We start from the raw sequence: 26,155 nt of genomic DNA, 5'->3' as shown, positions 1-26,155 counted from the left end.
AAAAAATTAATCCAGAATGTTAGGGTCATAGGTATTATGAAAGCTTTTTATTGTAATTCTAGACGAAAGTTTATTATGCCATAAAGAAGTCAGGAGTCGTTAGTGAAAATTGTAGTTGACAGGAAAATAAAGTCAGTTCCACTTAAAGCTAAAAGGTATATTAGGTCAAGAGATCCTTAGATATATCTTTTACTTCAGAGTGCATTTATAGCTCGTGGAAGGAAGTAGATTGATATTCTCAAAGTTAACTTCCTTCTCCTGTGTTCACAAAACCAGGGTTAGCCAGGTGGAAGGATATGGAATTAAGCTTTTATGACTCTGCCTGGAGCATGTGTAATCAGCCCAAGGATGAATGTGCAATTCCAGAGACAAGCTGCCCTCTGCTGAGACCACAAATTTCCCTCCCTTATTTTTCAGATCTCGGCTAAGTACTTAAATAAAAGTATCTTGAATGACACTGTTTCTTGGAATCTCATTTCATTCTTCACTAGTCGCTCTCAGTTGCTGGAAATTAATCATTATCGTCATCACGTATATAAGGCAAGACTATGGGGCACACAGAACTGGTGGTTCAGGGTTAGGAGCATTTCAGCTATGAACTTTGCCCTCCAGGAGATGAGGATCTATTAGAAAGATTTATAAACATAAATTTTCAGTTTGTAAAGCTAGCAAATTCCTTCAAGGAAATAATGGTGTCAATAGAGTTGGGTTCCTAGCTGAGTCCACAGAACCTGTATACCCATAATGGAACCCAGGAATAATAGTGACCATCCTTTCATACCTTATAGGTCCTGGGGGCAGGTTTCCTCGTGGTCTTGAGGCAGGGGACAGTCTCATCACCCCACCTGGGCACATGCATGGTGCTGGGCAACATTTTGAAATGGGTCGAAATTGTTTGGAATACCTTTCTATCAACATTGCTGATGCCTTCTTCACCTGCTAGTTAAGAAGGCCCACAATACCCAGTCATCTTAAGGTTATTCTACACCCTAAGTCTACCATTTGGGGAAAAGGGAGTCAAGATAACCTTACCTTGCAAGAGGTCCGTGTGCAAAACTAATATTTATTTCCACATTTTCAAAATTCCGATTCTCTTAGTACAGCTCAGTTCCTCTAGTGATTAAGGGAAAGGCAAACTGGTGGTGTCAATGCACTATGTGAATTATTAATCAATTTTTTACCTACTCAGAAAATTCACTTTTTAAACAAGCATGTGTGTTAAAATCAGACAAATTTCTAACTGGGGTAATTTGTATTATTTCAGACAGTTTAGCAAAAAGTAAGGAAGAATAGCTCAAAACATTTCTCAGATGTTTTCAGGGAGGCCACTCAGAAATATTTATTGGCACCATGGGTTATAAATAAGAACGTTGACATTGCAAATTAAAATGTGGGTGCACACACAAAGAATTATAAAGGAGGTATAATGTGAAAGCTAGAAGAACAGTATGGAATATGGTGTAGGAGCTCAGAGCAGGGCAAGACACTCTGCGACTCTTCATTGAGGGAAGGCTGCATGAGTGAGGCCTCTGGATGAGGCTGCAATGGCAGGGTTTGTCATCTGTCAACTAAACTTAGTTGAGGGTGATGGGTAGTCTGAGCGAAGAGAACAGTACAAGCAAAAGCAATGCAGGGCTAGTCAGGAGGAGCCTGTTCTCCAGGGAGGTCCCGGTTTCTCAAGAGTCCTTCTGCTGTGGAGAGAGGGAGAGAGGATTGGAAATCAGCCCCTGTGTACTTGGGACAGCCTGTGCACTTTGCATCCTTGAATTCTCTTCTCAACCCTGGGCAAGCATCTTAGAGAGGAAGAAATCAAGGCTCAAGATCAAGTAAGGTGCCTGAAATCCCGTAGCTGGTAAAGAGCAAGACCACTATATCACTCTTGATCTAGCCGATTCTAGAGCCTACTCTTGTATCAACGTGCAGCCTCTTGCCTACTTTTTCCCCATGGGGATTCGACGCCATTAGCGATGAGGGTCTGAGGGTTGCAGGGGGCACACACAAGCATTTGTAAGTTGAGAATTGTCTATATGTGGATACATTTATTTAAACTCTATGTAACTTGGGGAGACTTATTAATGTTACGTATTTTTCACAAAAATAATGGCAAACCTTCTAAAGGGAGGACTAGTAATGGAACCCTTTATTTGGAAACCAGTGGTACAAGTGACTTATTTTTAGCTGTTTTTGAGTTCATTCAGAGACAATGTGAGTTGTCTAGAACATTATTAATTATTTGAAAATGTGTCTTTTTTTTTTTTTTAAAGACCTTCTCTGTAAAATGTAACATAATTCTACTGCATAAACACCTGTGTTCAGGTGGTAGCTTCAGTGTTTCTAGTAATTCCCAGAGCCCCTTGGCCATGCCAAGGTCTGGAGTTGTCCTTCTTATCTGTCTCTTCAGGGACACAAGAAACTTCGTCTTATATCACTTTGTTGCCGTTACTTCATGTGTCTTTAGCGATATGGCCTGCTTTCTGTTTGGAGAAGTGGTCAGGACTTTTTTGTTGGGGGAGAGGGACTCAGTTTGGTGTCACTAAACCACCTCCACTTGGATTTCCAGCCCCTGCCCTTCCTTCAGGCCTTGGTTGCAGTTGTGCACCTCCCAGACTCATGGTGTTTTCTCGGCCCCTCCCATGGCTCATTAGCAACTCCATCCAAGAGTGGTTTCCATCTGAAACCGAAGAAACCAAAACCAGTGGAAAAGCTTTTGGGAGAATTTTGTTGAGGAAGAAGGTTTTAGAAGCATGTTTTTAGCATCATGAAAAATGTGGGGATTGTGTAATGACTTCGTTTAGGCTAACTATGTCTGTAATATTATGGTTAGGAAGATTTTTCTGCACTTCAATTATTGGCAGGGATTTGTTTAGTGTTTGTTTGTTTTTCAGTTACAAATGTACCTTTAATGTATTTTCCAGCCTATTTTATACTGTCAAATGAGCAGTTATATTCAGGAATGGAAATAGAGGGATAGGACTCTGAAGGCAGACTGGACTACAAAAGAGACAGGTATAATCAAGTACTTTTCATGATAGAATTGTTTTAATTAGGGAAGTTGAGTATATATGATTATCTTTTTGAGACCTAGTTGGCTACATGTTGTATTTAACAAATCAACTATTGACAAATGCTCTGACAATCATGATTGTACCAGCCAGTGAGGTCTTTGCTTATTTCTAGTTGTCTCTCGTGTTCAAATTCTAAGTGGTGATTTTTCAGCATTAAAGAGGTTTGCAAACATCATTATATTTGTTCCTGCCTAGCCCCCATCTTTTTTTTTTTTTTCTTTTTTTTTCCGGTTTGTTTGAAAAGAATAAACGTGCTAGTCTGATTGGATTCTTCTTTCCTTCTGGCATCTGACAGTAAACTTAATTATGCACAAATCGTTATGTACATTATGAGTCACTTGCTATTACATTCATTTTTGGTGAAATTGAACTTGCCCTTTTCCCGGACTGGTGGGAATATGAGCTTAGTGTGTTGGCCACCTGCTCAAAGGGAGTGAGGATGCTAGTGGCATAACTGGAGGGAATAACTTATATCCTCTTATACAGTCTCTGGATGGAATAGGTGAAGGACAGAAGATTTTCCTCCAGCAGGAGAGAGACGTTTGCCCCTTGATACAGGAATCTCACACTCTGGGTCCTTTGACACATCACTGACTGTTGCAAAGCGTGGAGCCAGTGTTTACTGCTGGTTCTTGGGTGTTAAACAGCCCTCCACTGCTTTTTATTGTACCATTAATTGCACTTAATGCAGCTGCATTTCTAGTACGCTTGGCTAGGCTCTGAAAATTAAGTAGAGGGTACTTTGTTATAAAATTCACTGTAATGAGCTCTGGTGGGACAGGGTCTGTTAAGTTTGAAATTACCTCAGGCCATTTCTAAAGGACTTCTTAAAATATTTCACATCTATAAAAGTTTGTAACTAGATAAATAGCCATGGAGAGTATTGTGCCAGGAAGAGGGAAATCCACATTTCTCCTCAGTACATCTTTGATAAAATATGAATGTTTTGACTATCTGAGAAAGGCGTTTGTTTTCTACATTTTCTCTGCCCCCGATAGTCACTAAATTCCAACTTTTCGGCTGTCATTGCGTAAGCTTAGCTTCAGCTGTTCTGCACCACGGTTTGTATATACAGACCATTTTCTTTGTTGGTTTTGTTTTGCTCTTGAATCCAAATCATACACTGAACTAGAATAAAATAGGACCCCCTTCTAGGTATACATAAATTGGTACAAGAACGGATCACACCTCTAAGAACAAAAACACTGAAGAGACAGCTGTAACTATTAGCCAATTAGTTTAATGTTACAGCTAGGAGCCAGGGCCTGAAACAGATTACTTGTACCAGCTAATAGGTGCTTAAAATGACTTTAATTCCTCCGGTATTCTTGGGTTATGCAACTGACTGCTGTAGTGCTTCGTGGCTAATAAAATTTCAGATTGACGAATTTACCAGGTAGCTTTCCCAAAACATCCAAGTAATCCATACACACTCATTAGCGACAGGTCCAGAACATACCCCCATAGGACCGATTTGAAAAACCTCTCTGGGATCAGCCTCACTGCGCTTTAGATGCGCTGGCACAAATCAGGTGGAGGATCTTCTGTGGTTTTAGTGCAGCAATTTATCTGAGTTTTGTAGTTAAAGTTTGAGCATGAGGTAATTAGAGCCCTCCAAGCTTGAAATTCATGGACCTTATTCCTCCTTTAATAGACTCTATGCAAGCTCACCGAGCTCACAGTTTGACTGATATATATGGAGGCTTTGTCAGAAGCCTCTGGTCAAAATGCAGTTGCGAAAGTTCAAAATTGGTTTTCTTTTCATTTTAGCTCTAACACGTGTAAACAGGGAAGATTGCCGTGTGTTATTACCGAGGGTCAGCCAGCATTCTGTTGTGCCCTTTGGAGGTAGTCACTAATCAATAATCAAATGCACGCAGCCACGTAGCACACACCTGCTGTCCAGATGGGGCTGACAACAAACATGACAGGACCAATCAGGACCAGAGACTCGAGGGGGCAGAAGGCTGTGGGTCTGTTGGGTTTCTTCTACTGTTTATCCCTCGTGGCAAAGAAAAAAAAAGGAAATAATCTTTATTAAGCTGCTACCACTGTTGTAGTAGGAAGTGCTGAGCATGTGTGTCTGCGTTAGGCCGTCATGATTCAGTCAAGCTTCCCAGTGCCTACAATACGTCTGTGTTTTTAGAAGTTAAGAAGATAAGTGTAAGTTTTTAAATATGTATATAGGCCCATGCACACATGCTTGTGCATGTACATGCACACAGTATGTATACGCCCAATACTTCCACACCACCTTTCTCTATTTACTCTTATAGAAGATTATTATGCTCCAAACCCACAGTATAAAATCAAAGTTCAGCTGCAGTCTTACAGATTTAATATATGCCAAATAGCCATATATCTCCAGTAAATGTTTTATTACTCCTGTGTGTGACCAAGGCCATGCTTGGGGGTCCTTTTGTTTGTTTTTAAAATTTTCATATGATTCCTCACAAATAAAAAGCATTTTCTTTTTCTCTAATTACTTAATGTTCTTTTAGTTCATAACTGACTATATTAATAATCTGTTGCAATACTTTCCTATGGGTATTTGACATATCTTGGCTACAAGGAAGAAGTACTACTTTCGTGATCCAATAGTTTTAGGGACTCCAGAAAATTCCAGGTAACTCCTCTATTTATGACATTTTCAAAGTGTTGCCATGGCAAGAGATGCAATGACAGAGGCTTGGGACCAACTGGATAGTAGAGAGAAAGGATGGAGGTTTCAGGAGGACAATGATGGCTTGATTTAGATGTATTTAGGTAGCTTTCCTACAGAAACACACTTCTGAACATGGATCACAGATCTTTACGTTGTTTGACCATCACCTAGAAGAACTTGTTGTAAAACTGAGATCCTATTGGCTGGAGAGGCCACCGCACCCCGGAGCATAATCTTTGTAGATTCAGGTTATGGTAAAATGTGGAATTAAAAAATAAACAACAACAAAAACTTGTGTTAACCTATTTCTCAGCTTGACCTAAACTCTGGAAAATTCTGTAGCTTCTTTTGAGGGTGTTCCATCTTTTTATATCTCATGGATGTTTCTTGCTTCTTCCTCTCAGGATATAAGCATCCTCAAGTCACTTTTAAAAAAATTCTCTTCACCCTGGGTGTTTTCCCACTTCTCCGCCCTTATCCTCCAGCTTTCATCCCTTATGCTCCTTTCTTTCACTTCCTCATTTCTAGAAAAGAAATTTAAGGTGCACACCTCATGGTTCTCACCTCTCGTATGCTCTGCAGTTGACAGCAGTGCCCCCACCCAAGGTCTTCAGGGCTCTCCTGTGACATCTGACATAGTTGATGACTATGTCCTTCAAATAACCTGCTCTTCCTCTTGGTAGGACACCATCACCTCTTTATCCCCATCCTACCTTTCTGGCTGTTCATTCTCAGGATCTTTGCTGGCCCCCCTCCTCTCTGTAAATGCAGATGTTCCCAGGCAGGCCCCCAGCACTCCCCTCAGTCTGCTCTCTTGTGGCTTCTACCCCCACCTGTATGCCAGTGCCTTACAGCCAAGCCCTCATCGCTGCCACACTGCAACCAGGAGCCTCAGGTCTACTGGATATTCCATCTCAATGGGTCTGTCCTAAAGACACCTCCAGTTCAATGCCCCATCTTATCCTTGACACCTTCTTCCTTCCTAAATGTTCCATTGCAGCAGGGGACTGAACAGTCTCTACAGTTTGCTAACCCCAACATTGGAATTCATACTTGACTCTTTTCCCTTAACAGGCAATCACAAAACTCTCTCAATCCTGCCTCATAAATGCCTTTAGAACCAAACTTCTCTCTACAGTCTTTCTATATTACTTAGTAGGATTAACTCATCATCATCTGTGATAGCCACATTTCCACCTTCCTCCAGACACAGTTTTGCCCTGTGCACCTCTGCGCTGTTGATATAACACACGTTTGCTCCTGCCCCTCCCCTCCTCACCTCTTCAGATGGATCCCAGTTACTGTATGTAAACTGGGGACACCTTTGCAGCGTTTGTGAGGCCATTTGTGACTTAGCCTATGGATGTCTTCTGACAGTTCTTCCTCCAAATGTGGAACTCCCATGTCTTGCTGGCTTTGTGCCATTATGCTTGCCCTTCTCTCTACCTCAACCACCCCCTTCACCCCCACCAATCCCTGGCTTGTTTGCCTGGAACATTTCTACTCATTTCTAGCTCAGATACCCTCTTCTCTCTTACATCTTTGAATTCCATTGGAGTTAGATACTCCCTTTCCTGAGATCCTCCAAGTAAACCTTTATTTTATGACAGCTTGTATTTCTCTCTCCCTAGTCTCTAGGTGCCTGTGGATACTGGCTCCTTGCCATTTCCTGAACCTGGTAAGTTTTTTCCATCTCAGGGCCTTTGTACTTTCTTTTCTCTTCACCTGGACATTATATCACGTCTTCACTTTGTTCGTATCTCTACTCAGATATATTGTTGGACAGGTCTTCTCTGATTTTCCTATATTATACAGAAATTCTTGTCACTTCTTTCCTCCCCCTCCCCCCTTGTTTTTCTTCATGCTGCTCTTCGCATTTAGGTATGTGTATTATTATGTTGTCGTTGTCCATCTTCCACACTGGATTGTCAGCAATATGCAGGCATGTCTGTCTGATTTGTTCACACTTCCGTGGCCTGTCCCTAGAAGAGAGCCTGCCACTTAGTAGGCCTTCAGTGATCATTTAGGGGAGTGATTGAATGGCATCCTTTCTAATTAGCATAATACTTGGCACAGAGTAAACACTCAGTGAAGGTTTATTAAAAGATGAAACACGGAGTATGCATTTGACCATGGTGAAATGAATTCCCATGCCTGAACTTACTAAACTGCAGAGACCGGTGACTTCCTGGAAAAGAGAAGCAAGACAGCTGGAGGACAAATAAAAATGACTGGCTAGTGGCAAAGTCCATTCTCATCAGAATGCTGGTTCAGTTATTCAGTTCAGATTTTTTGGCAAGGGATGCAGTTTCTTTTTCAGAAAATGTTGATTGATTGCACAGTTGTACCCACTTCATTTGCAAACCTTCATTATCTCTTTTTCCTTTCCTCTCTCCGTCTGCATTTAGAAGGGGAGGAGCAGTGTATAATTCCACAAAGCAATTTTTGTGAATAAACCAACTAACTGGCTGCCGCTTTCAGTCTCACAGTTCCACACAGAATACAAGTGTCTGCTTGAGTTGTGTATTCTCTCTTGACTGAATGTCTTCCATCCCTTCATTTGAGTATTCATTTGATTACTTACTCATTCATTCAAGAAATCATTCATTCAGTCCCACTAAGTGCTAGATTGGTACAGGCCCTATGTGGATACTTGGCTCTTGTCTAAACAAGAGTTCTTGACCTGAGGTCTACAGATAGGTTTCAGAGGCTCTTTGGAATTTTTGTAATTGTGTATGCAGTTTTGCATTTAAATATTTCCTTGGGAAGAGGGCTTGCTTAAACAGCTCTGTTATTCAAAGATAGAAACATGTTAAGAACCTCTGATAGAGAGAGGCTTGAGCTGAACCTTGAATCTAAATAATAGGTCTTTATATTAGGTTTATTCTCCTTGATATGTTTCATGTTGGTGATGGTGGTGGTTGAGTATGAAAGCATGAAAGCATTTGCTTGTGTGTGTTCTTAATTCTAGGTCTGACACTCTTGTCAGCCTGTTTATTAATCTCTGCTCTCCAAATAGTGCTCACCTTTCTTATTTGGTTTCTAACTCTGCCAAAATCATAGCCTCTGTAGGTCCCAAAGAGGCACAGGGCAATGATGACGGACCTTGATCTGCTAATACAGCAAGACCTAGCTTCTGCTCAGTTACCGTTGCTGTGTGTGGGCTTTTGTTTATAGGAAATCAAGAGGAAGATGGTGGGGTGTAACAGCTGATTTTGGTTTGCAGTGGTGGTGGCTGTGTATATTTACCTAATCAAGTTATGTCTGAGGCGTTCAGCGTCTTAAACAAATGCCAATTACTGCTGGATGGGGCACGAGTGAATCCTTCAAAGGAAAATTCAGTGGGCAGTTGCTGACACTTAGTGAATTGCTGGCCGTTTGCCCAAGTATGTGTGAAATGTTTGTACTGGTTTGAGGCCCTGATTGCAGTTGGCTTGCAGGGCCTGTGGTGACACTGTAGATTTGACATCATGCTATTGGAAGGGCAGAAAGTAGGGACAACATGCAGAGAAACAAAATATTCCTACTATTTTAGGAAGTAATTCTGAAATATTCCTAATATTTAAGAAAAATAGTCCTAAAATTCCTATTAAAATTGAGATAAATACCATGGTTTAGAAAAGTCATCTCTGGCCCAGCTTCTGCTTTTCATACCAAGGAGGAGAGAGCTGACACGAGCTGAGCCCCTCCGTGGGCTAGGTGCTGTGCTGGAGAGCGGTTATTTTTTCCCAAGTATTTATTGTGCACCTCTGTGTTCTGGGCCCGACTCTAACTGCTTGGGTCTCAGCACTGCACAAAATGATTCCTCCAACTTAAGAAGGTAGAAGAGAGAGTCAATATGCAAATAAGTTATGGGAGGAAAATTAAAGCATGGGAAGGGATGTCACATGTCCCCACAACAGCTCTGTGAGACATTCACCCTTTGGACAGAATGAGAAATTGAGGTCCACAAAGCCCAGTGTGTCCCAGAACATCCAGCTAATTAGAGATCAATGCAGGATTTAAAACTTAGTCTTTCTGACTCCAGAACCCAAATCCTCTCTTCTGTGCACATCTGTCTCCCAATGGTGAGATCCTCCCCTTAAACATTCCCTGAAAGCAGAGGGCAGGCAGCATCTTGGAAGGAGTCAGATGTCCTACAGCAGGGACCTGAGTCACGCTAGTCTTCTTCCTACCTCCGAGGTGATATGACAGTTCATTTCAGGACTGAGGTGCCTCATAGAGATGCCAAGCTGGGTGCTATGATGGAGGTGTGCACTTCAGGGCTTCCAATGCAAGCAGTGGTGTTTAAGTTGCACAGGACATCAATTTGTAAAGTGAAGGTTTTCAGACAGATCTTTGGTTCTCCTGGGCATAATCAGTGACAATTAAGCTGGTTAAGCCCCATGAAGGTGCCGTGGTCATGGGGAAAGCCAACCCTGCACATGTTCCTAGCAGTGTGACAACTCATTGGTGTTGAAACTTAAGGAGAAGCAAGTTGCAGTGGGCAAGATGACACACCTAGTCCCTTGCATGTGTCGTCTGTAACTGTGCATTTGTCCTGGCCTTCACGTCTGACCTATGGATCCCAGGGTCTTGACTGTTGTAGTTCACCGTCTGTGTGACCTCACACTCTATACCCCAGTTCCAGGAGCCCCCATTCTGAGGTCTTTTTTGCCTCCACTTTCTCTGCGCCCATCCTAAGTTGATCGTTGATAGTTGCACATTTATTGCATTTTATTCATTTGCCTATGTGTCAGTCTCTCCACTAGACTCTGATCATCTGGAGAGTTAAAATGATGCCTTTTCATTTTTATCTCATCTGACACAGAGCCCAGCTCTGAGTAGAGGTACAACAAATATTTTACATGGATGCTTTTCACTGTCTTCTGCAGACATATAAAAGAAGCATCTAGAAATGGGAATGGGAGCCTGGCTTACATCTCTAGCACCTAGGTCAGTGAGGTTAATATATTTCATATTATGAGTATTCTAAATTTTGGATAAATAAATATAATACCATAGTCTGAAATGGTTGAGCTTTGGAAATTCATCACAGTGACTCTTCAAGCAGGTGCTGCTCTAAGCAGAGCATTGCGTCTGTTGGGTCAACACCCCACTGCTTCGTAGAACTATTTATGTTGACTGTTCTTTCGGCAGAAAGAAAACTCACTGAACACACTGCCGAGCATTTATGTGGCCCAGAAGCAAGCCAGGTGGGAGGGGGAAAGAAGAAAGAGAGAACGTGAATATGACTGAATATATGACTGGATGAACAGGGGGAAGAGAGAGAGAGGGCAATAGACCTCTTTCTCCCTCAGAAACATCAGCTGCTCTCGCACATCCAATGTTCTCAGCTCCCTGTTGTATCAGTGGCCTAGGAAAGCCCAGAGGGTGGATGCAGCATTAGACTGGAAGTAATAAGATTGTGCCTGACTTACTTCAGTATTTGTAGCAGATGTTACAAATGTCACAACATGAAGCTTTGGGATCTTACTTGAAAACAGAAATCAAGATAACAGATGTGGACCTCTTCCTTTTACCAGGAGTGCTAAGTGACATGGTCCTGATTCAATGATAGTCTCCACCCCCTTCCTACTGGGCAGAATCATGCCACTAACAGTCTGTGTGCCGCTGAGGTCAGGGGGTGACAGCAGTATGGCAGCACTCAACTGACAGCCTTTTAAGACAGTTTACAAAATGAAAGCATGCTAATCGTTTCTTTTTCTTTTTTCTTTTTTTTTTTTTTTTGGCCTTTACTGAGGGAGCATACCAAATCTCACCTCCATTAAAAGTTTTTTTTTTTGTTTGTTTGTTTTTTAATTTATTTACTTGTTTTTTAATCAGTTTCAGGTGCACAAGACAAAGCAAAACTTAGACGTTTATCATTTATATCCCTCACACTGTGTGAACCCCCCCCCATCCACTATCCCCAAATTAATTTTCAAACCCCCATGACCATCTTGTGGTTACCGACTATTTTTCAAAACCTCTTACCTTCCCCTTATCCCCACCCCCCGCCCCTCTAGCAACCCTCTGTTTCTCCTCCATGTTTCCAAAACTGTCTCTGATTAGTTCATTCACTTATTCTTTTCTTTAGATTCCGCATATAAGTGAGATCATATGGTATTTGTCTTTCTCTTTCTGACTTATTTCACTTAACATAATGTTCTCTAGGTCCATCCATGTTGTTGCAAATGGTAAGATTTCTTTCTTCTTTATGGCTGCATAATACTCCATTGTATAAATATACCACAGTTTCTTAATCCAGTCATCTACTGATGGGCATTTCGGTTGTTTCCAGGTCTTGGCTATAGTGTATAGTGCTGCAATAAACATAGGAGTGCATAAAGATTTTTGAATTCACCTCCATTAAAAGTTTAAACTTCTGAAAATATTTTCAGCATATTAGTGGAGAGATCATTTCTACCAATTAAAGGACAAGTAGGAAGCTTTGCAAAGTTACTGCTGCATTCAAATCCCAAATTTGATGTGTTCTCTCTGGTTTACTCTTTGAGAGCTATGGTCAGAGAGTACTTGGTGTCTTTCTATGAACTATGCACTTAATTGATGAGAACATGCAGCATTTCTTCCTGACATACACAGAGTTGATGGAAAGGAAAGTGGTCTTTGGAAAACAGGAATTTTAATGAGAGCAAGAATAATAATGACAACAACAAAAGAAGCTCAGAAGTATAGCTGGCAGATTGTACTGAGAAAGCAGAGCACCTTCCTACATCAGACATGTATTCAGGCCACAAGCTCAGGCCAGAGACTGGACTGCCCACTCTCTATGGCCCACTGGATGTTCTGCCTGTCACAAAGGGACTGCCTCACTCAGGGGACTGTGTCTTGGTCGTCTTTGTGCTCAGAATATCCAGCTGAGTGCCTGCCATGTAGTATGACTCAATAGGTGTTTGTTGCTGTAGCCCTGAAGCCAGAATTAATTAGTTTATATCTTCTTGCTGAGTTTATGTTAGATAAAAATCAAGACTCTGCCACTGGAAGATTCTCCTATTCTACACTCTTCATTCTAAAATCACTCTGTAACTGCCTCACTCTTAAAACTTTCCCAGATTGGGAATGGGAAATATGTAATAGATCATATCCTATTACTCTGCTGGAATCCAAAACCTGGAATTAATCAGGATCGATTATTTTTTACCTTGTATTTATTTCATAAATACAAAGAGGAAAGTCTCCTTCCTTTCATTTTATAAAGGGAAGTAAGTAGTTAGTTTTAAACTTAGCATCCTAAAGTAATCCCTGTAGCATCTAGTTGCTGAAGCCAAGAAACACATTGGGAAAGGAACTGGAGTTATTTTTGGACGCCAGTCTTTTGAAAGTGCCCTCTCTTTATGTAGATTGTTATTTTGAAATGATTAAGAAACTAAAATTAGAATGATTAATACCTACCATTTTTAGAAAGTCCTCTTTGCATTTGTAACAATTACTTTGAAGAATCAGGAATGTAAACATGTCCTTATCTTTTAGTCCAGTCCCATGGCATGCTCTCCTCCCTCCTGCCCCCTTGCCTCTCTTAAGGGTCTCCCTCATGTACCCCACTCCCCAACCATCAGCCTAGGCTGTGGATCATGCCTGAATTTTCCCGAGGTCTCCATCCTCAGATATGTTGACTGTCAGGGCTTCATTATTCCCTCAGGGGCTGTCACTCCAAACAGCAGCTTAACCCACTGTCGTAGAACTTCATTGTCAAGGGGAAGTTTGGGTTCTCTCGTGAAGAATGTTAATCACCTTATATGTGGCCGTATAAAGGGCATATAATAGTTCCCATAGTAAATATCAGATTGTCAGAGAAAGGCTATTTCCCTCCTTTCTCAGATACAGATGAAGAAATATTAATAGCTGCTTCGGTAGCTAGAAACACTCATTTCCTTTAATAGAAAAGGAAGGCTGGTGGGCAAAATAAGTCTTTAAATTGGAAAATTTTTACTAAAAAGAAGTCCCTGAAATGTGTTTCTTACCAAATACACAAAACAATGTCAAGACTATCATAGTAATGCTTGGCTGCTATTTCTCTTTTAGAGGACTGCTATTTTGGTGTAGAATATTGTAAATAAAAGTTTTCAGAAGTCATCTGAATACTGTTTAGTTCTTCAGAAGATGAGAAGTGCATGATAAACACACTCTTGACTCAACAGAGATGTTGAATGCTGTATGTGTCCACCTTCGTTCTTACTAGTTGAAGACATAGAGATATGCTTTTCTGAGAAAACAGACACGGTTTCTTTTCCACAAATTCAACAATTCCTTTGTAAGTACTGTGTTGCCCCAAAAATAAGACCTAGCCGGACCATCAGCTCTAATGCATCTTTTGGAGTAAAAAGTCAGGGTCTTATATTACATTACATCATATCGTATCGTATCATATCATATATCATATCATATCATATCATATAATACAAAGTCATATTATATTATATAAGACCGAGACTTTTATTAATTTTTGCTCCGAAAGACACATTAGAGCTGATGGTCCGGCTAGGTCTTATTTTTGGGGAAGCAGGGTATTAATACTTTCACAGTCATACCATCCCTAATGCTTTTCTCTAATGTATTTAATCCATACTCGAATTGTGGGAGGAATTTAAGTATGTCTTGTATCCGAGAATTTTTGAATCAGCATGAGACTTCTTGAAGTTTCAATTATTTTATTGATTAAATACCTCTTTTGGTCTCAATTTGTAAAAGAGTGTACTATTGGCTTCTGGAATATGAATTATGAAGGCGTATTTTTTGCTTTTTAAAAATCTACTAAATATGAATTTTGAAATAAGCCCAGAGTATACTACTCCTGAACACAGGGGGTTTCCTTTCTTGTGTTTATTTTAAATCAAGGATTCAACTGATTGATTAACAATGCTTGCCTTTAGCTCTCTTCTCCACTCATTAGTTATCCGCTATTTTAAATGGCAAAAAACAAATCGTGGGTGAAGTACATTGAAAAAGTATTGCAATATTTGTTTTCAGAAATTTGCATGATGCCCTGAGTGGGAACTCCACATATTGTGCTTGCCACAACAGTTTTAGTTACAGTGCTGCTGTATCAGTGAAATCGGTACTTAGCACACAAGTTTCCAGTGTCTCATCTCCATCCCAACCTGAGATGCCCCCAGTGTCTAAGGCATGCTCAAGCAATGAGGACATCAGTTTTGAAAGTATGCAAATTTTGACTGTGGGTAGTAAGCAGACTTGTGACGACTAGTTCCAGCAGGAAGATTTGGTCTGCTAGTAAATGAACATACACACAAATTGCATTTTTATAGGGAAACACACACACACACACACACACACACACACACACTATAGACTTCTAAGGCTCCTGGGAAAACCCTCTCTGGCTTCCTTTGCCCTACAATGAGGGAGGCTAATTGAGATTCTTCAAGGGAAATCCCTTTCTTTTCTTCGATAGCCATGGAGACTCATTAAGCATTCTATACGCCGTTCTTTCCCATCCCCTGACTTTGCTTAGCCCGTGCAGAAGCCCAGGGAGTGCACTAAGCAGGCCCCTTAGTTCTCCCTTCCCCCTGAGCTCCGTGTGAGAACAGAGACTTGACCCCTGGATGATGGATTCTGAGGGTAGCCATCTTGGCACGAGGCTTGCCTTCTTAATACCTGCAGAACTTTCAGACTACCTTTACCTATGCGGCCATCTTGCTCCCCAAGGAGTGGGGCTGGATGAAAAAATACCTCTACAGTGGTCTTCCCTATCTGCCAATGACTACTTTTTCCCAATAAAACTATCCATTGGAAACTCTCCCTCACAATGTCATACTCATGTACACTTGTAAATATCTTTTTCAAGTGATCCCTTAAATGAGCCCCTTTCTCTCTCCCTGCCTGTCTTCCCATTGTGAACTGTGCTGGGGAGAAGCTGGGGCAGCTCCACCTTTTCTGGAAATGGGGGTGGGGAGGGTTGCGGAGGTAAAGGGCAATGCAGGACCCAAGGCAACTAGGGCTCCTGACTTTTCCCCTTTCATTATGTGTCCACTGAGCTGTCCTGTTTCTATTTTGTAATGGGTTCTTCTGTGGCAAGCTGACCTTTTGGCTGAATAGGTCAGACTCTCACTGAGCGCTAATCCTCAGCCTTCCTGGTGTTTGTACCTCCCTGAAGGTGACGAGCACTGGTTCAGAATATGACTGGGGTTGTGGGATATATTTCTCCAAAGAGGAACTGCCTTTTACTGCACTGAATTACTTCTCAAAGACTGCCTCACAAGGTTATGCAGAAGAGTCTAGATACCTTCTTCACTATACAGAAGAGAACCTGCAGTCATTTTTGCCAAAATTGTTGAGAGACAAAACTAATTTTTCAGATACATGTTTCTGATTGTGGTTTCCATATAGTGGTTTCCACTTTTTTAATGAAAGGCCAAATGTATAGTCCTAATGATTCATCATATTTTAGATTTTTGAGAGTCAGTTTTTTTAGTTGATTTAAAAAAATCCTTCTCCCTATGTGTATCACACTATATATCTCTTCTATTTAAAATCTCTTAAAACTCCTGGTGTTTTATTTTTAACCCTTGCAAAACAGGAGATAATAGTGGTGAGGTATTTGCTGATAATTATATGCTGGGCCTTGGTTTGTTGTAAATTGCTTAACATTTTCTTTAGGGCTGTTTATTGGGTTTTATAGCACTAGTTATCTTATAGTCACTAGCAATTTTAAACATCAAATAGATATTCAGTGGATTCTGAATTGAGCTTGAAGTTGAATTACTACATATGTTACTGTGGTTTGATTTTTTTTTTTCTTTTAACAGTTTGTATAAGCTGTTCAACTAGAAAACTTATATTTCACTGCCAATGAGTTATGGACATACTCTTAACAGATTAGTGATTATGTGTTCCATTTATTTAGCATTTTCTGTATGTTTTTTGGGGGGTGGGGGGTTTGTTTAATTTAGTTAGTGTTCTTTACATTTCAAATTTTTTAGTTTACATTTGAATTGGACAAACAAATAAGTGAAACATGTTAAATCAAATAAAACAGTGACCTATTCAGCAGTAGATATGCATTTTGTCTGGTCTACCAACTGGTTTTAGAAACTGTCAACTTCCAAAATCCAGAGATCTGAGAGAGCTTCATAAGCATTGATTGTTACTTCTCTGAGGATGATGGACCTATTGAGGAAACGCCCCTTTTGTTTTTGTTTATTTATTAATGATACTCTATAAACACAATAACGTGGTGAAACAAGAATAACTACATTTGCACTGTTCCTGAGTTATCAGATTATTGTCTTAATCTCCAAATGCCAAATGCGATAGGATAAAAAGTACAAAATAAGAAGTACATTTTAAGCATCTATTCAGTTACCAATAATGCTGGAGTCAGAGAGCTGGTCTTCTACCAGGGACATAATGGGCTCCTGTTTAACATATTTATGTTGGTTATAAAATTAGGAACTGTCATTATAGCCCCACATCACCTACATAAATGCAAAATATATAAATCAAGAGGAACTCCAGTGCCATAAAAGTGCCATTGAATAGAATAGCATGAAAGCACTTAGGAGATACCTGCGTGTTGTGCTAGCATGTACTGGGGTGCTCACTCACATTTCTAGAGGATTTGAAGAACAAAGGGGAATACCTGTGCAGGGAAGACTCGAGGATGTGGGGCGATAAAGACATTTGGGATCCCCAGGCTGACTAATTAGTTTTCCTAAATAAAATTCCTAACTATGTACACATTTGCAACATATACTTAGAAGACAGCCTGAGTCCTAAGTGGGACAAAGGAAGGAAAAGGAAGGCCACTAAGAGTAAAACTTGGATAACTCCTGCAGCACCCCCTGAACTCACCTGTTCTTCTAGAAGTCAGAGTTGCCACCTGTCCTTACTGGAGTATTGGGCATTCTAGTAAATAAACACACTCCTTATATTGCCTGTGATGTTTTAGGATCTCCTCTAGGTTGGTGATTCTTGCTTTCCTACCCCCCACTCCAATCCAATTCTTTGTAGAAAAGTCTATGTTGTCGAAAATCATCCTATTTTCTTTTGTGAGGCGCAACGATTTATTTTGAACTTTGTAATTGGAAGTCCTGAAGTGCACCCATATTATGAACTATTAAAAAGGAGCTTTCTGGATCCCAATTACTGCCTCAAAAACCGAGTGGACACTTTTGAAGTTTTTCAACTCCCCCTCTCCCTATCAACCCTCCCTCAGCAATCTTAAAAAAAAAAAAAAAAAGGACTGCAGATTTTATTCATGTGGGATCATTCACACCAAGCTACCATAATGTGCAATTAACACTCTAGAAACTGAAAACAGTATTCAGCAAGACAGCTGCATTATCAAAAATGCCAAAGGAGTTTTGAAGGGAGTAATGTGCATGTTAGAATAGGAAATTAATCAGAAACACACACACACACACACACACACACACGCACGCACGCACACACAGACTAGTACTGTCTTAAGTATATCTGAATATTAAAAATATTATGTCTATACTGATAATAAAGATTAATCTTTATTATTCTGGATAAAAAACTGATTTTTCTGTGTTAAGATTTTTTTTGTGTGTTTTGCTTCTGAAGCAAATGAGGAAGTTGGAGGTCTCTAAGATCCCTTCCAGCTGGAATATTTTTTGATAATAATCACTCTTCAATTATATTTTATAAATTTTGCCATTGAAACAAAATGCCCCTTTTATTTCTTCTTGCCAGTAATAATGATGCTTAACATTCATGTGTTTTCAAAGTGCCTTTCAGACATTGCAGACACTAACTCACAATTGCAGGGTAAACTGCCTACTTTTGCACAACACAATAATCACAACTACATTTATATTATCATCCCTACTAAGCTATGGATCCAACTGACTGACCGACTAACTGAAACAAAGCAGAATTATCTCAGCAGCATTTTGTTTGAATTTTCTTGTCAACTAGTTGAAAGTGGTTTTAGAAGTAAGAAAGCAGGGGATTTTTATTTTATTTCAAATCCGTGATGTCTAGGTATGAGGGAGCAGAGGCTAGTAATAAAATTTCCAAAGAAAGCAAGAAGACATCGGGAATTTACGTGTTGAAGAGATGGAAAAGATCTTAATATTTGCTTTCATAAATTACTATAAATCAAATAGAATTTTTTTGGAGCGGTTACAAGGCGGGAGGAGAATACCCAGAACAGATTTCAAAGCACATTGTGACTCCATGCAAAAAAAAATGTGTATAGAGAAGACCAACCCTCAATTCTGGATCCCACAAATACAATACATGAAGCTCACTTTTGTTAAGGTTTGTGGGGGCTCCTTGAGTTAGGTGCTTGCAGACAACACGTGTAATATGCCAGAAAGAGCAGGACTGACTGCATAGGTGGGTACAGAAACAGGAGTATCCAGAGAAGAAAACGCTCCCTGACCTGGTGAGGCGCGTGCTGGGCAACAATCCCCCTGGGCTTCTCGGTGGTCCCGTAGGAACAGTTACACATGAATGACTATTCAGTAAATACAAAATCCAGCCATCCTGAGACACTTAACACCAGTGCAAACAGTCATTAATGAGAATCTCTATCCAACATGTTGTGCTTATTAAATTATGATAAAGTTGTTGCATTAGAACATTTAAACATTTTCCTTAGAGTATATGAAAAGTTTAGGTTTTATCTGGGGGGGGGAGGAGGCGGGAAAGGCAGTATGTTGTACATTGTGCTGTAAAGACACCTAAATTTTAGGAAAAACAGTTTACCAGTTTATTTTAAAGGGATGTGAACATTCATGTTTTTACTGCAGTACAGGAAAAATAGCTGGGAAAAAAAGTCTGGATGTGGTCGTTGATGTTTGTAGAAGTTGTTATCTGAATTGAACATTCAACCTGGGTTCCACTTATGCTCAGGCAACTCAGAACCGAATTAACACCAGGTTGTATGTCTTTGAGATGTCTGATTTAGTAACTAGCTAGTGATGCAATTAAAGAGAAATTAGGCTGGAGATGTGAATCAGAGCTCTAACTTAATTTTTTCTTCTTTTTTTCCTTTTTCTTTCTTCCTTTCTTTTTTTCTTTCTTTCTTCTTTTTTTTTTTTTTTAAGTTATAGGTACACAACGAAGGAGAAGCCCCAGTGCACTGGCCATTGAAGTATTTGAAACACATTTGGGAAGTCACATTTTGCAGGTACGTTTAAAAGAAGCTTGCTTATCTTTTACTAAAAAAAAAAAAACTAAAAAAAAACTGTTTCATCTTTGTATTAATTTTTTTTTTAAATTTCAGCTATGTATATGACTGTTGTTATTTTATCTCGGAATTCTGAAATTCTTATGAACTCATTTTTTCTTTTTAGAAAGCCATCCCTTGAGAGAATATTAATGAGAAAGGGAGGGCAAGTATTATTTGTAATAATTGAGATGAATTGCACTATTCAGTTCATGCTCAATGTATAGTAGCTGGCTGTTCCCAGAATGACTGTGTGTGTGCCGCATTTGTAAGTAGATATATGTGTGTGTCTTTGGAGCTCTATATTGTTTTTGGAAGAGCAAAATGTTGTGAAAGTAATGTGACGTTTTCCTGTGTTGCCAAATGTCAGTTCTTTGCTTGAGTTTGCATTCATAAGTGCTTCCAACCTTAATGTTGCTCCTCCCCCAAACTTGCATACTTGCTCAGGATGAATTTTGAAAGTCAATTTTTAAGTGAAAGAGACACATAATACTAATTTAATTTCACCAATGAAGGTCATGCCCGATAAATGTGAGAGTGACTACAAGGTCCTGCAGTTACTTGTCCCAGAGAAGATTCATCCCAAACTCAGCATCTCACTTCCTCAAAACCTGTTTTCTTAACACTTTGCCATCAATTCTACACATCCATGAATAATGGTTCTACATCATTTCTGCTTCCAGGGTAGATATTGCCAGAGCGAAAGCTTTCTTTAACTATGCAAGATACATTTTTAACACAGAATTAGAGAAGCAAACGTGTTTGGGATATTTAGGCAGATTATTTGGAAAAGATGGTTATTTATTTATTTATTTATTTATTTATTTATTTTTTGATAAATGAAAGAAAACTCTAGATTCCTGTTTATTCAGAGTTAAAAAAAAAAAGACTTCTACGATGCTTTTATTTTCTAGATAGCCACAAGTAGTATCGAATCTAGCCTATTATTCCTGAAAGTATATATTCTAGAAAACTCTCATCAGATTCTTCACAGTCAAATCCCAGTGGTTCTCCAAAGCGGTTCCTTGGCTAGTGCCTTCAGTATCCCCTGAGATGCTTATTCAGAGGACACGTTCCTTGGCCTCTCACCAAACCTACTAAATGAGAATCTCCAGGGTGCCATCCTGGAATTTGTGATTTTTTCACAACCTTTTGAGAAAATTTGGTATTTCATTAGATCTGAGCTGTCACAATTCACATTTGCAAATTTAAGGAGCTTACTTTGAAGCAACTTACTTTGTTTATTTTTGTTTATTCTGATGTTTCTCATTTCTCCACTAATACCTGTTAAGATTCCATTAACTGATGTTTCTTAAAATACACCTTGGGAGATACTGTTCTGTCGTGCACATAAAATTTTGAATTACCTTTGTAGTAGATTAGTTTCAGGGGTACATAAAGGATATTTCTTTCTAGGTCTTCAAATTTTTATTTCTCTCTCTCCTTTACACACTTTTTCCAGAATCTCTTTTATAAGTTTTGTATGAGCCATGCCATTGGTGTACCGTTAGATGCTGATGGCATTTAGGATGACTCCTGTTTATATTCTGAAGCAATCAGTGCATAAGACTTAATGAAAGAAATGGTTCAGAGAGTAGCCCCAGATTATTATCCTCTGACTTCTTTTTAGAAAGCTCTCAGGGGAGGGTGATTCAGGAGGTGCAAGAATTTAAAAAATTTAAAACACAAAGCTTACAAGTTGAATTGAACATAAACTTAAGATAAACATAGAACGGCTGTCCCACATGCCAATTCAACATGAGACTTCAGTGAAAAAGTAGAGGATCTATAATGAGGCTGCTGAACACTTCTGTTCTTTAGGTTGGACATACCTGACTTAGACAACCTGCTTTAACAGGCACATAGACAGCAGGATGTTATTTGGAGTGGAGTAACCAGAGGGTGTGTGAACTAGAAATCACGTTGCATGATGAGTGGCACAGGGCTTGGTGACGTTTAGTTTGGAGAAGACAATACTTGAAAGGAGCATTAATATTCTCTCTATATATTTGAAGGCCTCATGTGAAAAGAGAATCAGATATACTCTGTGTGGATTCTGAGTGTGGAAAAGAGAAAGGGGTCAAAATTAAAGAAAAAAAAAATCACCTTCATTAAAAAAAAACCCTTCCAAATAGGTTTGTCCACATTAGGAATGGGATATGTTCAAAGCCTTTGGCTTTAAGGAGAAGTATAGGTGGCTTGATAGGGATGCTTTCACAAAAGTGAGGCATCCAAGAGTGGTTGCAGCGGATACTCTTGAAATTGTCATAGAAACTAAAACTTCTTATCATTTGATTCTAACGCCAGTGGTTATGGAGTGGAAGAGCTGTAACTACTCCTCTAAATGAAACACAGGAGTTGTGGGCAGGAAAGAGTTGTGAAGTAGTAGCAGTAATAAGAAGGGCCTTCTCTATGCTATCTAATTAGTTATCTTTCCTCCTAACATGGGACCCTTTGAGACCATAGACCCATGTCTGTGCCATGTTCAACAATACCTCAATGGTCTGCAAGGATGATATGGTTTCCATATTTTCCTTCACGAGGGTCCATGCATGGTGGAATGTGGTTGAATCAAGGGGAATGGGATGAATTATTTCTTTCTTCTGTGCTGTCCTTCCTTCACTTTCAAATATCTGATAAAAATTTATCTGGTCAACAAGGTAGGCATGGTTTCTAACCTCACAGTTTATCATCATTACCCACCCCCCAAAAAATGCCTCATAAGAACACAGAATGCACTCTGGTAGGCACGTGGCTGGTCCTTAACCAACTCGCAATCGTTTGTGGAAAGAAGAACCAGGAGCCTCAGAAAGTGAGAAGCATCACACTGGTCAAGTACTATAGGGCTACAAAAGAGTCAGGCTCTGAGTTTGCCACAAAGCATCAAATAAGACTTCTCTAAGCTGCTGATGGATGAATGGAGAAGTTTATTCCTAAGAAAATTGAAGAATATGCTAATCAAAGGCAACGTCAAACACAAAGTCATGGGGGCAAGTAATACAATAATAGATCTTGTTTGGGAGCTGTTCATATGTTCAGTTTGATGGCTGCTTCACTTGCACATGAGGCTTTGAGCACATAAGAGATAAAGATGGAGACATTGTATGAAGCATATTGGGCCCAGTGAACCAAGCCAGGATGCTGTAACCAGTAATGAGCCCATGGAGAAGGCTTTTGTGCAAGAGACTGACCAGATCAGGATTTGGTTTCTTCTTAGAGTTATTATCAAAATACAGTGTCTAGAAAGTCTTTGAATTGTGAGAGATTGCTATGGAGGTCATTTAGGAAATTATTGCAATAGTCCAAGAGTCCAAAGGAAGATATTCTCCAAGATAGAGACTCTACAATGGAAAAGCAAGTATGGAATTAAAATGAAATCATTAGATGTGAAAGGCTAGAGGATGACAGGAATAGCGATTACAGGTTTTCTAGATTTGATAACTAGATGTTCAATGATCCCTTACCTGAGAGATGTTAAATGGGATATTCTCTTAAATAGCCAAGTTAATAAGAGATAAGCAGTTGGAAACCTGAGTCTGATTCTCCAGAACACGGTCAAGCCTAGGGCTGAAAATCGGGCTGGGAATTACTAATCACTCGCATATGTATGAATGATAGTTTAAATTAAGCAGTGAGTTGCAGCCCCATGGAAATGACAGAAGAAGGTTGAGGGGCGGCATCCCCATTGTGTGTCCATTAAGATGCAAGTGGAAGATGAGGAAGGAGTAGACAGAAAGCTAAGAGGAAACCACAGGATTTGACTTTGCTTAAGGAAGGAGCATCAATATCAAGATGGCTAAGGATAAATCCTGTAGTAGGATAAATGCTGGACATGTCATAGGTTTCATGTGTTGAAACAGTTGCAGTGAAGTTTTAGGTGCAGCAGACAGCCTTAAAGAGTGCTACAAGGTACAGGTGTCTGGATGTTGGTGATAAAGGAAGGGCGGGAGGAGATAAGAAGGTAGTGTGACGGGAAAATTTTGTTTTTAATGTTGTTAGAGTATGTTTATATGTCTGAGATTCATGGGATCAAGTATTGGCCAATTATATGCTGTTTAGCAATCGGCTTTTTAAAAATCAATATTTTGTGGTCATGTCTATATTAAAAAGGATAGGCTTTCATTATTATTAATGGTTATATGCCATTCCATACTATAGATGTATCATAATTTCTTTAACCATTTTCCTGCCATTGAATATTTCAATTATATGTGTAAATTTGCATTTCTAATGCAAATGCCAAATGAGGGGTGTGTATGTGTGTGTGTGAGTGAGTGATGTGTTTGTGGGTGGCTGTGTTTCAATTAGAAAGAGCCTAATCCAGATTGATTTGAGCTTAACTTTATTGAATTTTTGTATGTATGATGTTCCATGTATTGTGCTAGATTCTCTTCTTATATCATCATTAAATACTCACAGTATGTCCCTATGAGATAGGTGCTATGATTGCGGACATCTTAAAATTGAGAAAACTAAGACCTAGAAAATTTAAATAACTGACTCAAGCACACAGGGCTAGTTATGTGAGAGTTCAAAGTGAACCCAGCATATTAACATTAGATTATAATACTTCCCAAGAATGACGGGGAAAATTTTAAAGAAAATGGAAATAAAAGGAAATAATTTATATTTTGAGTGAACAGGATCAGGGAATTCATGGAATTTGGAAGTAGAGGTCAGTTCCGAATAGCAGGGTGGGGCTCAGGAAATGCTTGTGACTTCTCTGTACCAGGTGCCAAGTTTTCCTGCTACCCCAGTGATGTTTCATAGAAGAGCGTGCTAAGGACCCCTTGATGTAGAGAGTTGGGGGTGGGGTGAAGGTGGACTCCTTAATTTTTGGTCCACCCTTCTGTGGCAGTACGTGTTTTTGCAGTGTATATCTTATTAACTATATATTCGCTTACTCAAATTTAGAAAATTTGCTGGATTTAAAATTTGACTTATTTCCTGCTGAGAGGGGAAAAAAAATTACTGGTGATTCTATCAGTATAAAATCAACAGTTGCAAAGTTATTTTCCAATTTAATGATCCAATAGCAGTGTACGAGGTCTGACAATTAAGTTCGCAAACTTGTTGCAACAATGTTGCTAACTTTTTTTGCTATCAGAGAGATTATTCATTATGAATTTGTACCAACTGGACAAACAGTTAACTAAGTTTACTATTTGGAAGTGCTGAAAAGACTGCATGAAAAAGTTAGACGAAAATGACCTGAACTTTTCGCCAGCAATTCATGGCTCTTGCATCATGACAATGCACCAGCTAACACAGCACTGTCTGTAAGGCAGTTTTTAGCCAGTAAACAAATCACTGTATTGGAACACCCTCCCCTACTCAGCTGATCTGGCCCCCAATGACTTCTTTCTTTACCCAAAGATAAAGGAAATATTGAAAGGAAGACATTTGGATAACACTCACGATATCAAGGGTAATACTATGACAGCTCTGATGGCCATTCCAGAAAAAGAGTTCCAACATTGCTTTGAGGGGTGGACTAGGTGCTGGCATCAGTGCATAGCTTCCCAAGGGGGGAGTACTTGAAAGGTAACTGTAGTGATATTGAGCAATGAGATAGGTAGTACTTTTTCTAGGATGAGTTCGCGGACTTAATTGTCCGACCTCATAAAATCAGCTGTTGCAAAGTATTTTCCAATTTAATGATCCAATACCAGTGTATGTCGGCATGACCGTCACTCAGGTCATGCACCATGCAATGCTAGGACCACCATTCACATCACTTACGTGGAAACTTTCCTACTTACTGTGACCCGTATTGTAGCCTCGGTGAACCTGTAGCTGTTTCAGACATGAATTTCACAACAGAGGCATCTTCAGGAGAGTTTAAGGGCTCAACTGATGTCAGCCTTGCAACTGCAGGATTTTCAGTGTTTGCATTGAGCCTGAGTCAAGGCATTTTAGTTCACTTTATTCTTTGACTTTTATTAATCAGATGAGGAGGAGGCGGGCAAGGGGTCAATTTGGAGAATTGTGCTTTTTGTGACAAGCTAAATAAGCATCCAAGAACTTTAGGCCATTATGTGGGATTTTTCCTGAATATAGTAGACTAAGCACTAATCTGGCTCTTGCTTTAAAAGCTCTCTGTAGGCATTACTGTTTTCGATTCATATCCTTCATATGAAAACAGATGAGTATTTATTTTGACTTTCCCAATTTGGAGACCAGATAGAATATTCATATTTTACTTTCTCAAAGTTAATGAAACACAAAATGATAACAAATATCTTTGCAACTCATAGAATTAAC

The 26,155-nt window shown here is 39.6% G+C and overlaps 1 protein-coding gene across 16 annotated transcripts in view; it reads left to right on the top strand.

Moving 5' to 3' along the window:
- NPAS3 (neuronal PAS domain protein 3) overlaps nt 1-26,155 on the top strand; it is an 850,141-nt gene that overhangs the window by 390,689 nt on the left and 433,297 nt on the right. For 11 of the 16 annotated variants that reach the window (XM_074328134.2, XM_019754550.3, XM_019754555.3 and 8 more), the window contains one exon: nt 19,770-19,852. In XM_074328134.2, the coding sequence (XP_074184235.1) occupies nt 19,770-19,852 (83 nt within the window). The remainder of the gene's footprint in view (nt 1-19,769; nt 19,853-26,155) is intronic. The other 5 variants (XM_019754551.3, XM_088796882.1, XM_019754553.3 and 2 more) reach the window with 1 other exon arrangement.

The sequence above is a fragment of the Rhinolophus sinicus genome, chromosome 3 (genome assembly GCF_057876585.1).
Source record: "Rhinolophus sinicus isolate RSI-liver-muscle chromosome 3, RSI-T2T, whole genome shotgun sequence".
Lineage (NCBI taxonomy): Eukaryota > Metazoa > Chordata > Mammalia > Chiroptera > Rhinolophidae > Rhinolophus > Rhinolophus sinicus.
Note: the sequence above shows the minus strand (reverse complement) of the source record. Positions and strands in the feature narration are given on the sequence as shown.